The 16,078-nt window shown below is 45.6% G+C and overlaps 1 protein-coding gene across 1 annotated transcript in view; it reads left to right on the plus strand.

Moving 5' to 3' along the window:
- INSR (insulin receptor) overlaps positions 1-16,078 on the plus strand; it is a 97,201-nt gene that overhangs the window by 25,048 nt on the left and 56,075 nt on the right. Inside the window, exon 2 of the mRNA XM_066604559.1 lies at positions 3,770-4,321. Within this exon, the coding sequence (XP_066460656.1) occupies positions 3,770-4,321 (552 nt within the window). The remainder of the gene's footprint in view (positions 1-3,769; positions 4,322-16,078) is intronic.

Raw genomic sequence — 16,078 nt, forward strand, 5'->3', positions numbered from 1 at the left:
AAATGCACCAAAGTCCTGGCTTCAGGTGCACCAAAAAACTGGTGCACTCATGTGTCCGATATGTTATGCCCTTTAGATGCTATTTGCGACTTACTAGAAATTTTTAAATGCTGTCTAGAAAAGGGATAAACGCTATAAAATTGGCAATTTTTAATAATGGCACGTGCCATAACATTGGCAGGAAATATTGGTGTAACGTAAGCAAAAAAAAAAAAAAGTGGTGTAAAGAGATAGAAAATGCATAGCAAGATGCGCCAAATATATCACGAAGCGTGTGCGGCTGTGGTAATTTTAGCACCTCTTCTACCTGTTTTGTCTATGTTTATGCTGTCTACATTTTAGACCGTATCAATATATCTACTTAATTATTTCACTTAGGTTCTACATCTGTCTATAGTTTTTTTTTTTTTTGAGTGCTGAACAATATTTAAAGGGGTCTTTCCACTACATACATATGAGAAACGGAAGATTCTCCCATAGGAGGTGGAAGTAAATAAAACAAAATTGCCCTCAGGGTGGGAAACGGATGAGGTAGTTCGGTTCCCACCATTAAAAAGCCTTTGGGTTAAAGCCCAGGTATAATAATTGAGTTATTAGAGATAGTCATGAGTCTCTATGGACAGGTTTACAAAAGTGAGTGGGCGGTATAGGAAGTTTCAAATGCAGCTGTGGGCAAGGTACCAGTTGTCAATGGCATGCCCTTCAGCCAGAATGGCAAAGGAATGTGTGATCAGAAAATGGCTAATTCTTTAAATGGTCACTAACTTTTCCAATAACTTTTGGTTATTTGATCGCTAATATACTTTTGCTAGTTCTCACAATTTTATTTAATCTACCAAGCATATTTTTGTGCTGAAAAACCTCACTCTACAGTGTTGTCCACTAGGGGTCTCCCTTCTTCCCAACTTGTTGCCTGGTGTTAGTTGTCATCTTTTTTACTGAGAGGGCACCACAGTAGAATGGGTAGTGGGAGTCATCCAGCTCATTAAAGTCTGTAGAGAACAGAGGGGAGGAGGAAGAGGAAAAAAGCAGAAACGCATACAGACACTGCCTTCAGTTTACAGTAAGTGATTGCTTACTGTGTTATCACATCTCTACTGCTCAGAGTACTTCTGTAGTGACCTGCATGATGATATGTATGTGTGTCTGCAGCCTTCTCTGTGTGCAATGTACAGTAGACATCATGAAATCTAACACTCTTCCCACCAGTTCTAGGAGAACTGAGTCAATGCAGCCTCCAGGGAAGATTAATGGTGATAAATTCAGAATGCAAGTCCTATAATGGCCAGAAATAGTGCTATTTCTTATGTACACACTGGCTTATTCTGAGGAATTGGGTGCATGTTAAATTTTTTTTTTTTTTTTTTAAGAATTGCTAGTGATGGTTTACAATGGCACAATACTTAAAGTGTAAGAATCATAGACTTGGCTTCTCTTTTGCATCCTTTTTTTAAATGTTTTACATTTTTTTTAAACCCACAGCAACCCCCAAAGTTAGTAAAAAATTATCTATACATTGTATGTACCCCAGATTTGTAGCTTTTAATGCCACCACTCGCCCCACATAAACCAGATCATGGTATAGCTGTGTCTGTGAAAAGCTAGAAAGAAATGATGGTTTTAGAACTTGTTAAATGAGGGAACGAAAAAAGTTCCTTGGTCATTAGGGCTTGAAATAGGCCTGTCACTAAAGGGTTAAACCATAGAAAAAGGAGTCCGCTAGTGCTGTGATTTCTGAAGGAGCTGAGATTACATGGAGTATGTATAGCTACGTATGGCTTAGTATCTGCATCATCTTCTATGGCTAGTGAGAGGCGTTACAGAATGATATTGGACTAGTGAGTGGCTCTAGTGGCTCACGGGTTCCTGGACAACTTGGTGCAAAACTCTAACAGATCCCCTTTAATTTGTGGGAAGGAAACCCAAGACGTTTTTGTTCTGTTTGCTTCTTAATTCTTGGAATGTGATTTCTTCTCCTGAACCACTTGGGTTAACCCCGACACTTCCAGTATTTATAATTGCATGCATTATGGCAGAGAAGTTATACAGGCCTCAATGCTGGCCGCCTAATGCGGATGAGGCTTCTTGCTACAATGGATGTTTTGTGCTATAGGACCAAATTAAAGTGCTTCCACATTTAACGATTTATCGTTTGCACGAGTGAACAATGTCAGAGTTCACTTGCGCAGCCTGCGGCAGATAAATTGTTCAGCCGTTCATATTAAGGCCGAGTTCACATGAGCGTATGCGCTCTTAACCCTTTCCAATCCACTGTCTGACGTCTAAAGACATTATGGTTTAGGGGTGTACAGCTCCAATGTTGGAAGACATCCGTCGAGGTTCTCTTACTGTATAGTGCCAGCCTCTCTGCTGTCAGAGCCTATCCAACGTGTCACCTCATGCAGTACTGGCTTTAGCCAGCATATAGCGCCGTTGTGTAACGGCAGAAAAAGAGTAAGCCCCCTAGGAAAATCTGGATACAAATTGGATTGGAAAGGGTTAAATAGCGTTTTGCCTTCGATGGCAACGGTTTTTGGATTGTGCACCACAGCGTATTTCACACATGCTGTCATGCGCAGTCTTCCTGGTTCCATGTTTAAATTTGCCGCACAGTTGCTTAGCGATAGTTTGTCTAAACACCACTTATACGCAATGTAATTCCACATGTACAACATTTATTGTGCGGCCATAGAGAATAGGGCTCTATCGTGTGTAATATGCAGTTAAATAAACATGCTGTTTTTTTTCCTCCTTTTTTTGTTTTACACGTGTATTATATGCAATGTATACATGTAAATGGATCAATGTACTTTCATTGGATCCATTAACTGCATATTATGCGTGTATGTGCAATACGCGATTAAATTACGCTTATAGTACCAGTGAATGTAAACGACTGAAGGATTACCGAATAAGCCAACAATGATTTTTCAGGCTTGCATGAAATGAAGGAAAAGCAAACAAATTATTGTTCATTTTTACTCGTTTTAATGACTGTTTTGAATGATACTCGTTCCTTGTAAAAGGGCCTTTACTTATAAGGTCATACTAGTCCACATTACATGTAAGTGCCCAAAATGTAGTTTTGAACTTATAGGCAAACTTCAGTGATAGTTTTTGTAGTCTTTTAGGTAAGGCCGAGCTCACGCGAATAGGTCTGATTCCGAATGCAGATTTTCACAGCGAAAGACCTGCGATCCTTTGCGGAAATAAACGGTGAATGACCGCAGATGGATGTTGGTTTTTCACGTGAATGTACGCTATGCACAGAGCATCGCCCTCGCAGAAGATAGATCTTTCTCTCCCCTCCAGCCAGCTTTTTTTTTTTTATTCTCTCCTCCTATCAAGTTGTGAGAGTTCCCGCTGATCATAAGCAATATTAATTGCGTATGGGCTGCAGATCGCTGGCATCCATAGAAATCTATTGAGGCCGTCGGTACGGAATCCTCGTTAAAATAGAGCATGCTGCGATTTTTCTTCGTCTCGAGGCCATATTTCAGCCATATTTTTAGCATATGGCCTTGCTAATAAAATGCCGCTATGCGCAGAATAAAATGGAATGAAGCCAATTCCACAGGAGTAGAATACAGATGTACCCAACCACAGGAATTACTAATCCAAAATAACACCATTATATGGAGATATAAATAATTTTTGTGTGTGTGTATACATATATACACATATACACACACTGTATACAATTTAGATTTTGACTTGTGCATATATTTATTATCTTTTTTTTTTAACTTGCTTGTTTTCTACTCCACAGTATGTCCCAGTATGGATATCCGGAATAACTTGACAAGATTTGATGATCTGGAGGAATGTACTGTGATTGAAGGTCATCTGCAAATTTTGCTTATGTTCAGCACCCAACGCGAAAACTTTAGAGAATTGAGTTTTCCCAACCTCACAATGATAACGGACTACCTCCTGCTCTTTCGCGTTTACGGCCTGGAAAGCCTCAAAGATCTCTTTCCAAATCTCACTGTCATCCGTGGTACCCGACTCTTTTTCAACTACGCCCTTGTTATTTTTGAGATGGTTCATCTGAAGGAGATTGGGCTCCACAGCCTCATGCATATAAGCAGGGGCTCCGTCAGAATTGAAAAGAACAATGAGCTTTGTTACCTCTCCACTATTGACTGGTCCAAAATCCTCGACTCTGTTGAGGACAACTACATCCAACTAAATAAAGATAACAAGGAGGAATGTGGGGATTCTTGTCCCGGTGCTTTCAAAGGAAAGTCCAGCTGCCCATCTACAATTATGAATACCGTTTTCGGGGCCCGGTGCTGGACACAGGATCACTGTCAGAAAAGTAAGAGGTTTCTTTTGTTGGTTGTGGAACTGGTATTGAAGGTTGTGGATCACTAGGACACGGGTGGTAGTTAGTACATCATATTAGGAACGCTCCCTGAGAAACAGATGCACTCAGACACTTCCTGCACCATGAATAATTTTTGCAATAATTTTAAGCAAGGTTCATTTGCATTGCAGCTGTTGGACAGTAGTAAATACAGATGAGCGAACGTACTCGGATAAGCACTACTCGTCCGAGTAATGTGCTTTATCCGAGTACCGCTGTACTCGTCTTGAAAGATTCGGGGAGCGCCGCTGCTGACAGGTGAGTCGCAGCGGGGAGCGGGGCAGAGCGGGCGGGAGAGAAGGAGAGAAAGATCTCCCCTCCGTTCCTCCCCGCTCTCCCCTGCAGCTCCCCGCTCCGCAGCGCGTCCCGAATCTTTCAGGACGAGCAGAGAGGTGCTCGGATAAAGCACATTACTCGGACGAGTAGTGCTTATCCGAGTACGTTCGCTCATCTCTAGTAGTAAACCATAGGGCCATAGGTATTATGACCAATGGAGCAAATTCCCACTAATTGGAACTGATATATTTTTTGTAACCATTGTTTTATTTATGCACAAAGTGGACATTAACTTAAAGCAAATATCCGCTAATCCCCGCAATAATGTGCAATGGCCAATCTGATTTCAGATTGCAAATAATGTGCAGCATTTCCAGCCTGTGTGAATGTATTGTTGGTGTCAAAGCCCTTTTACACAGAACAATTTATCGTTCAAACGAGTGAAAGCGAACACTATCACTAAACACAGCAAACATCGAATGATAATTTTTACTTTCTTGTTCATTTTATACAGGCATGCAGACAATTGTTGGCTCGTTCAGTTTATGTTCTATCTGCTTTATTAAGAATTTTATCACATAAAATTAAACTTTTCAAGAAGGTCGCGTAGGACCTTGGGACAAGAAAATTTAACAAGTCAGGGAATAACACAAAATAGGACAATTCAGGCCAAATCCTACATCATACTCCTTTCAATACTTAAAAAGTCTAAAGGTATATAGGTAGGGAGTGGAATAGGATAAGCAAGGAGGGGAGGGGAAAACAGCAGGTAAACTTATTCTGCCAATCTGATGGTCCACAAATGGGTCCTATAGTCATCTTGCCTGAGAAAACAAATTTTGGAACTCTGTGAAAGACTCAATCTATCATTGGCTGCCACACTGACAAGTATTTGTTCACTTTTCTTGCATTTTCCGCACACAATTCCTCCATATGACAAAGGTGTGACATCCTCTCTTGCCATTGAGACACGGAAGGGTCAATTTATTCAGTTTAACCAGCGCTCGTTCGATCCTTCTCAGTCACTTATACTGCGACTGTGAAAGAGTGAACTATTTCTCCGACGTCATTTGCTTGTTCAAAAGAGAAATTGGCTTGTCTAAATGGATGGACCCTTAGCACTGATCAGTGTGTGTTTATCACAAATGCCCATTGTAGTGGGAGTAGTCTCATTAAACTGGATTTTTGAGTTTATGGAGTTTCTCAAGACTGGAGAAGTATTGACATGAGAGAGATGACTTTTTGTTGTTTAATACTTACCCTGTTGAAGAGCACTACAGTCAGCCTGTCTAAGTTGGCTTATAAACAATTATGCATGATAAACGCGAATCGAAAACATGTCAACAAGACATTAGACTGTAGTACCTGGAATTTGGCATTGATTGCTGATTGTGGTCCAATTTTGTCTAGAATTGTGACTTGAATAACAAACGTAATCAGACCACGTTTTATTAGTAATCAATGCACATATCCATGGAATGCCAGAGGGTTCACTTACTTTCTCTCACTGTACTTCGGAGGTTTGCTCAATGTGCACGATAAGTGACATGAACTGTGGTGGTGGTGTGTGTTTAGTGTTTATCGAAGTCACAGTTCTGGGTAATCGAAGGACTGTTTCACATCTGCACTGGAATCTCCGTCCGGAAGTTCTGTCCCATGCGGCTGCAAATACCACACTGTGTGACACAGAGTGCCTACCCAATAGTGATGCAGATGGTTTTAATGCCATGCCTGATCAGTGTATGTTGTACATATTGTCAGCCAAGAGGCACGGCTGATAGTAAAATATTAGGAAATGGCTGTTAATGCAATTCTCATATCAAAAATGAGATTTCTCTTAATTATAAAGAGACTGCCCGGACCTGGAGAAACAAAGTTAGCCACACCAGCCTCTCGGACTACCTAATGCCACTATACATTAGTATATATCATTGGTCTAAGGGGTCATGTCCATGACCGTATTTTCACTACGTGCGTTGCATGGCCATGGAGTCAATGGACTTTCATTGATCCATGCACATGAGAAATAGATGTTGATACACATGAGAAATAGATTGCAGTATGCTCTATTTCACTGAATACCACACAGTGTGAGCCTATACACTTGTATAGGCAGCTTATGAAACACTGTCCATACACAATGCATACGAGCAGTGTTTTCATACGCATCCCCACTGTGAAACAGAGTGCGTAATTAAAACAAAAAAGTCGGTGCTTACAAAATCCCTAAAACGCTGCAGAGACCCACAAAATCCCTAAAACGCTGCAGACACACCCACAGCATTTTACCGTTATGACCGTGGACATGAGGCCTAAGACACTACATCTGCTTTGCTTAACCAGTGCTGGGCGGCACTCACCAGTCAGAGCAGAAGGTAGTGTTTTAAGGCCCATTTACACGCAACGATTATCACTCAAAACTTGTTAAAGTGATAATCGTTTTGTGTAAATGCTACCATTGTGCACTCTTTGTCAGAATGATGATTTTTTTTAGTGAGTTTAAAAACCATAGTTCAGACCGCATGCTGTGTTCTCCGTGGGAGCTAGAGAGAACATTGTATTCTCTCTGCAGCCCCTGCACAGGAGCAAGCTGATTACATTGTTCTCGCACGGGCTGCTGATATGAATACAAAGGACAACATGCTGAGTTCTGCAAGCAGCTCTCCTGGAGGCTCATTTGCCCGCAAACTAGGCTGATAAAGTACTAATAGGAATTATTGCCCATTAGTACTTTATGCAAACTGATCGCTAAAACTGTCAATCTTTCAATCGTTTGAAAGATTCTTTGCATGTAAATGAGCCTTTAGACTACCAAGAAGTGGCACGGCCACATTTGTTTCTCCAGGCCCGAAGGGTCTCTTTAATAGGAATGCAAAATCAATTAAGTTAAAGAGACTATGCCACAATACTTTTACCCTGTAAGCTAGGCTTATGGGCTGAAAATTGGTGATCCGGTGAATCCCAGGATGTAAGTGGTGTCCGTGTCCCCCCCCCCCCGTGTGAGCTCTGGAAGTCGCCACTGCAGTGCATTGAGCAGCGTTGTAATTAGTCCGCCCATGCTAATTGTATAATGGGTGGACTACTTGACAGCCCCGCTCAATGCGCTGACCAGCGACCTACAGCCCTCACACCAGGGGAATGATGTGGAACGTAAGCAAAACAAATCCCCGAACTCAGCGGGCCAACCCCTGTCAGCCAACATGCTCTGCTTATTAGGACTCTGTAGGTGACAGATTTCCTTTAACTTGGTACACACCTAAAACGAGGTAAACTGTAAAAATGCATTTGTAGAAGTGCTTTTATTAGGCCTTCTCATCTTCGGGTTTCAGCATGGCCTCCATTTGGAATTGGATGTTAGACACCCAGTGTCTTTGGTATGCAGTATGGCTGGAATTACCGGCCTTGTTGGAGGCCCTGGATCAGATTACTGAAAAAAGCAGGCTTTTTTTTTTTTTTTTTAAACTTTTGTTCAAAGCTAGCTTAAAGGGAACCTGCCCCGGTTTATAGCACAGTGAAACTATCAGCGCTACAATAGGGGTTGACAGTCTTTCCCACAGTGCTACTGCTATCAATGTTGATAAAATACCTATATAATCAATGTTTTAAAATCTCCTGCACCATATGTAAATGCAGCCAAGCAGCCTGGTGGGAGGGGCGACTTTCCTAAACGGCGTGTTTTTATTCCACCTATCCACGCCCCTGTGACGTGGATGATGCTGTGCCGTCCGCGCCTGGCACATACGCGGATAAGCTGGCAACAAATAGGATAGCGCAGGAGATTTTTAAACCTCTATTACACAAGTATTCTTTTATCAACACTGATAACAGCAGCCGTGTGGGAAAGACAACTACACTATTGTAGTGCAGAGATTGTTTCACTGTGCTAAAAACTGGCAGCAGGTTCCCTTTAAAGCTTTACCGCCTTCAAAAAAAAGGCTGATGGATGCCATTACATCTGTTACTTCAACATGCAAATGCCATTTGTTGTCTTGTCACTTTGTTTATGTACCCAGTGAGGTCCTATCGGAGTAAATCCAGTTTCACATCTATGTTAGAGCTTCTGGTCAGCGGTTCTGTCGCAGATCCGGCTGAAAAATATCAGAAAAAGCTCTGCATACAGCACTTTCTCCTTTTTGTCCAAATCCCGGGCAGCTGGACGTAAAGCGGGTGGACCCGTAGGGATTCCCCGAATGGAGCAGAAAAGCGTAATCCCAAGTGCGGATGTTAAACCACCCTATAGCGCTGTGGTTTTGCAGCAGTTGACAAATATTTAAGGCTTAGTTCAAACCATGTGTTTAACTTAAATCAGAAATAGATTGAAAAAAAATATGCTAACGTATATCTGGATACAGTCCTTTTGTTGGTAAGGTTACATTCACACTTGGGTTTGGGCTTTTTAGCATAACTCTGTCTCTCAGCCTTATTTTTGGAGCAGAAAAACTAAATTAAAGGGGTTGTCCCGCGAAAGCAAGTGGGGTTCAGCACTTCTGTATGGCCATATTAATGCACTTTGTAATGTACATCGTGCATTAATTATGAGCCATACAGAAGTTATTCACTTACCTGCTCCGTTGCTAGCGTCCTCGTCTCCATGGTGCCGTCTAATTTCAGCGTCTAATCGCCCCATTAGACGCGCTTGCGCAGTCCGGTCTTCTCCCTTCTGAATGGGGCCGCTCGTGCCGGAGAGCTGCTCCTCGTAGCTCCGCCCCGTCACGTGTGCCGATTCCAGCCAATCAGGAGGCTGGAATCGGCAATGGAACGCACAGAGCCCACGGTGCACCATGGGAGAAGACCTGCGGTCCACCGTGGGTGAAGATCCCGGCGGCCATCTTCGCAAGGTAAGTAAGAAGTCACCGGAGCGCGGGGATTCGGGTAAGTACTATCCGTTTTTTTTTTTTTAACCCCTGCATCAGGTTTGTCTCGCGCTGAACAGGGGGGGCTATTGAAAAAAAACAAACCCGTTTCGGCGCGGGACAACCCCTTTAAACCTCTCCAACCCCCTCCCCCCACCATCAGGTGTTTTGGCTTTCGGTACCATCCCTATGCTGACAGCACTCAGTTCACCTCCTCCTGTGACCTTACAGCAGCTTTCATCCAGAACGCCATAGACTGTCTGTCTGCTGTCTCTAACACCATGTCCTCTCTCTACCTAAAACTGAATCTCTCAAAAACTGACCTACTGGTGTTTCCGCCCTCCACTAACCGACCTCATCCTGACATCTCCATCTTGGTGTGTGGCATGATAACTCCCAGGCAGCACGCCTTGGGGTTATATTTGATTCCACTCTCTCCTTTACACCCTATATCCAATCTCTGGCTCGAACGGGTCAGCTGCACCTCAAGAACATCACAAAAATCTGCCCTTTCTCACCGTCGACATGCTAAGAATGCTCATTGCTGCCCTCGTCCACTCTCAGGTCGATTAGTGCAACTCGCTGATGATCTGCTTCCCCCGCGCCAGACCATTCCCCCCTCCACCCCTCCAATCCATCCTGAATGCGGCAGCCAAGCTCCTCTTCCTGTCCAGACGCTACTCTAGACGCATGTGCCAGTCACTGCACTGGCTGCCCGTCAAATACACAATTCAATTCAAAGTCACTACCTTCATCCATAAAGCTCTTCACAGCAACACACCGCCCTACATTGCCTCACTCATCTCAATCCACCACCCATGGACCCATTAACATCTGACTCCTGCCTCCAAGACTTCTCCAGAGCAGTACCGGTCTTCTGGAACGCGCTACCCAAAACTATCTGGGCAGTCGTTGACACAAAAAACGCATCTCTTCAGGGAGGCAGACAATATCTCCTAAACTAAAACCCTCTGTACTCTGCCTGAAAACATGCTCCCTGTCCTACTGACTGCAATCCCTTCTAGCCGTAATCAACTGCCCTTGGCAGTCATATCTATTCTGCCACCACACGGCAGCCCACACTCTCCACCTCGCCGCACCGTGCACATCTCAAGCCCCTTTACCCTCTGTACCAGCCCATTATCTGTAGTATGTAAGCTCGTTGGAGTCTCGCACCCCTACTGTTTCCATTAACTGATTACTTCATGGTGGTTTTGTTGTTCCCCCTGTCTTGTAAGCGCTGCGGAATATGTTGCCGCTATATAGATTGATAAATTTATTAATAACAAAAAAAATCTATCAAAACAATGAAATATTTATCCTGTACAGTGGTCTTCAGAAGGATATCCTAATACGCAATGCCAGAATTGTGTGTTTTTTTTTTTTTTTTTTGTCCACTCTGTCTCCAAGAAAAAACGTAATAAAAATTTATCAAAAAGTTGTGTACTGCAAAATGGTACCAATAAAAACCACAGTCCACAGCCCGAACACAACCTGATTGATTGAAAGATGTATATCTTATATAAAAAAAATCTTTTTTTATTTACAATTCTGACATCATTCAGTGTAACGCCCGGAAATTTTCCGGGACGAGCTCGACTGCCCATAGTGATATAGCCCAGAAGCTTTTTGGGCTATGTTTCACTATGGGACCTGCGGAGCACAATGCCATAAGCTGTGGCAGTGTGCTCTGCCTGCATAGACCCACAAAGAACAGTGCAGGACTTTAAAAAAAGAAGCAGGAAGATATCTCCCGGCAACTTCCTACTTTGTTTTTTAAACTCCTGCACTGTTTTGTTTACAGGTTGCCACGGAGACAATCAGCTTGTCAGAAGCCGGCCAATGGTCTCTGTGGTAGGGAGAGCTGGTGCTCAGCTGTCAAATGATAGCCGGGCACCAGCTCTTACAGCAGAGAACAGAGAGAACCTCTGATCTCAGTCGTTTAACCCTTTACATGCCGCGATCTATGCGACCGCAGCATGTAAAGCGCTGTCGCCATCGGACCCCCGCAATGTGATCAGGGGATCCTGATGGGTCTCTGTGGGAAAAAAAACACCAAAACACTACCTTTCTCCCTTTTTACTTTAAAAAAAAAAAATAAAAATAATTAAAACCAAAATTACACATGTGGTATCCCTGCGTTCGTAATGACCCACCCCCCCGGACCTTTTCAAAAATCGTAACTCCTTTATTTATCGACGTCGCTGTATAAGGGCTTGTTTTTTTGTGGAACGAGTTGTACCTTTCAATGGTGCTATCTAAAGTACCATATAATGTACTGAAAAACTGGAAAAACTCTAAGTGCAATACAATAAAAAAAAAAAATTTCCATCTTTCAGTGCGTTTTGTTTCTATGGCGCACAAACTGCAACAAAATGACATGATAACTTTATTCTGTGTGTCAGCACGATTACGAAGATAACAAACTTGTATAGGTGGTTTTTTTGCTGTATTAGTACTAGTATTTTTTTTAAGACCTTTAATTTTTTTACATTTTTTTTTCTGCTGCATCGTCTTTGTGCAATTACTTTTTTAATTTTTCGTCTACATAGTTGTGGGAGGGCTCATTTTTTGCAGGATGTTCTGTAGTTTGTGATAGTAGCAATTTGGAATACATTCGACTTTTTGATTGCTTTTTATTGCATTTTTTTTCTGGGAGGCAGGGTGACCAAGTGCTTTTCTGGCGTTTTCTTTATTTTTCTTTCTCACAACATTGTGGGGTAAATAATGCGCTACTTTGATCAGACTTTTACGGACGCGGCGATACCAAATATGTATTTCCCCTCGTCATCCTGACAGCATACACCTGGAGGTTGTCCGCTGGACACCTGTTGGGACAGGAAGCGGAAAATACAAAAGGTAACTCCCACCACCGGCTCACCAGTGTCTTCCTGTCCCTACAGGACAGTCCAAGCGGAGCCTCCAGGTGTATGCTGGAGGTAAAATGAAGAAAGAGGACTCCCATGCAGCCTGTCCGCCCGTGGGGGGACGACTCTGTTCGGGCTGGCAGGGCTTGCGTGGGTGAGACCCTACGAGGGGACCCTCACCCGCAGGATCTACCCAGCACTGTTCCCCCTGTGGGAAAATCCTCCCCCAGTACGCTGCCCAGTGGGGTAGTCGTACTGGTAGGAAGCAGCCCCGGTACCTGCAGGGCTCGGATGCCGGCGTCTCCAGCGGGGATCCACATCTAGACAGGTATGCCAGCGTGGATAGAGGCACTCGGGTGCGGGTCCGGTCGGTGTGCGCGCGGCAGCAGCTCCACGTGTGTCCTAGTCGGCGGCGTCCCGTCAGCGCGGCCGCGTCACACGGGGGGCGGGGCCTAGCTTAAAGGGGGCCTGTCGGCGCCAAATTTGAAAATTTAAAAGGATGGATTCCCCTGCATCTCTCCTGTCTGCACCTTACTGAAGATGTCAGCCAGAGAGGACGCTGAAAGCAGCCTGCTGGTGAGTAGACCACTGTCTGTACCGGAGGGGGGGGGGGGGGGGGTAGGATTGAGAAAACAAGTATCAGGTGCTGGAAGTCCTTTTTGCTGTCTCCTTCTCTTAGGACAGAGAGGCTCAAAAGGTTAGAGAGGCCAAAAAGCGAGTGCGCAAATGTCCGGTTTGCTTGTGGCGGCTAGAAGAGGGCCACACCAAGCCACTATGTGCGGACTGTACGGAGAAAGTGGTCCGTGAAGAGGGCTCTTCGGGCATGTCGGACATCCGATCCATGATCCGCGAGGAGATTGAAGCCTCTCTCTCATCTTTCTCTACCGCCCCCCACGAAAAGGGTAAGGCGGTCACGAATGGAAGAGTCGGACTCTGAGGAGGGACTCCTAGAAGATTCTCCCTCAGAATCCATGCCGCCCATGGAAGATGCAAGGAAGTATTGCTTTTCATCGGCGGACCTGGGTCAGCTGTTAACTGCGGTCCGGTGCACCATGCAGGTGGAGGAAGAGGTGCCACAGCAGCCATCCTTTCAGGATAGCCTGTTCCGGGGGCTCCTACCACAGCCAAAACCGTCATTTCCAGTTAATGACATCTTAAAACGGCTGATCCTGACAGAGTGGAAGCAGGCAGATCAGAAATTCTTCCTGTCCAAGGAATTTAAGGATCGGATGGTCTTCACACCAGAAGATATCGAGTTCCTGGAAACCGTCCCTAAGGTAGATCTGGTGGTCGCCAGGGTCTCAAAGAAAGCAGCCCTCCCCTTTTGAGGACATTTCCCAACTGCGGGATCCACTAGATACCAGAGTGGATTCCGCAATGAAAAAGGCCTGGGAGACTGCGGCCCTGACCGTTAAAGCCAACATCATGGCCACATCTGTGGCGAGATCTATGACGGTCTGGTTGGACCAACTCCAGACACTGATTTCTCAGAGGGGCTCTAGGGAAGACATCTCCAACTGCCTTCCCCTCCTCCAGCAGGCAACCGGCTTTCTGGCAGACGCCTCTATGGAGTCGGTGAGGTTCGGGGCCCGCTCAGCAGCCCTCTCGAACACGGCCAGGAGGGCTGTCTGGGTTAAGGCCTGGACAGGGGATAACTCTTCCAAGAACAAACTCCGTTCCCTGCCCTTCCAAGGACACAGAATCTTTTGGCCTTCCTTGGATACACTCCTAGAGAAGGCATCGGATAAGAGCCAGGGACTACCGTCGGAGAAATCCTTCAAGCGGCCTCCCTCCTCCTACCCTCCTCCCTTTGTTCCCTCTAGAACATACAAGGGGAAAGGAAAAAGCGGACGCTGGTCCTATCCCAAAGGCGGAAAGGGTGAGAATCCGCCTTCCAGGATCCTACAAGTAGGGGGTAGGCTGAGGGGGTTCGCCCTTAGATGGAGTGAGGTGACCTCCAATCCCTGGGCCTTACGCCTAGTCTCGGAAGGTTATAAAATTGAATTTTCCTCCCCTCTTCCCCGGAGGTTCGTGGTCACCCCCTGCCAGTCACTGTCGTCTGCTCAGGCCCTCCAGTTGGGGGTGCAGGAGCTGTTGTCCCTAGGGGCCATCACTCGGGTTCCCGCAGAAGAACTGTTCAAGGGGTGAGGGGTGCTACTCCCCCTTGTTCATCGTCAAAAAACCGGGTCCTATAGAACCATAATTAATCTGAGATTTATTCAGGAATTTATCTCCTATCAAAGATTTAAAATGGAATCGGTGCAGTCAGCAATCCCCTTAATTGCGCCAGATAGTGTCATGGCCACCGTGGTCTTAAAGGACACCTACTACCATGTCCCTATACACACAGATTCCCAGCAATTTCTGCGATTTGCCCTGGTGATAGATGGGTCTGTCTCTCACTTTCAATTTACGTGTCTGCCGTTCGGGATTTCCTCCGCACCCCGGGTGTTCTCCAAACTGGTGTTAGAGATGGTGGCGGCACTAAGGACTGACAAGGTGTTGATTGTCCCATACCTCGACGATTTCCTGATCATAGCAGGATCGGCTTCAGAACTCCGGCTCCAGGTCAACCTCACACGCCGTCTGTTCGAGTCATTAGGCTGGATCATCAACTCCGTTAAATCCAGTCTTCTGCCCGAGCAAAAGAAAAAATTTCTGGGAGTTATTCTGGACTCACACCGCCAGTGCTCATCCCTTCCCCTAGAAAGGCAAAAAGCGATCCAGGACGCGTGTCGGGCACTTTCTCTAACCATCAAAGTCTCCCTTAGGAGAGGCATGAGGTCCTCGGCCTCATGACATCTTGCATCGGGGTAGTCCCTTGGGCCCAGTTACATTGTAGAACTCTCCAAGACTTTATCCTAAGCAACTGGGATAAATCCCCCGCCTCCCTGGATCGGAGCGTCGTCCTTACCCACAAGATAAAGTCCTCCTTGGAGTGGTGGATGTCTATCTCTAACCTTGCCAGAGCCACGGTTTGGTACCCCGCATCCCCAGTATCCATCTTTACTGACGCAAGTGCAACTGGCTGGGGGGCCCACTTAGACCGTCATTACGTCCAAGGGGGCTGGAACCGGGAGGAAGCTACTCAATCCTCCATCTACATAGAACTTTGTGCTGTCTGGAAGGCCATTCGGGGCTTCGAGACAGAGATCAGGGGTAGACACATTAAGATCTTTTCGGATAACATAACAACTGTGTCCCTCATTCGCCACCAGGGATCCACGCGGAACCCCCGACTCCAAGACCTGGCGGCGAAAGTTCTCGGGTGGATAGAGCAGCGGAAACCTCCCGTCACAGCGTACCACGTAAGGGGCCCAGAGAACTCCATGGCGGACCATCTCAGCCGCAGGAAGATAGACCCCGGGGAGTGGACTCTACATCCACACGCATTCCAGCTAATTATAGAAAGATGGGGGACACCAAAGGTGGACTTGTTCGCCTCCCGGGAGAACACCAAGTGTCCCCGGTTTTTCTCCAGGGGAGCAGACGGGGACTCCCTGGGAATAGACGCACTATCCCAGGCTTGGGATTGGGACCTTGCATACGCCTTCCCACCTATCCCCCTGATTCCTCTGATCCTAAGGAAAATTCAGGGGTCCGCAGGCTCCGTTATCCTGGTGGCCCCATTCTGGCCCGAGACCCTGGTTCCCGCTCCTGGCCGCTCTCTCGACACAGGATCCTCTACATCTGCCGCAGAGAGACGACCTCCT

The sequence above is a fragment of the Eleutherodactylus coqui genome, chromosome 5 (genome assembly GCF_035609145.1).
Source record: "Eleutherodactylus coqui strain aEleCoq1 chromosome 5, aEleCoq1.hap1, whole genome shotgun sequence".
Lineage (NCBI taxonomy): Eukaryota > Metazoa > Chordata > Amphibia > Anura > Eleutherodactylidae > Eleutherodactylus > Eleutherodactylus coqui.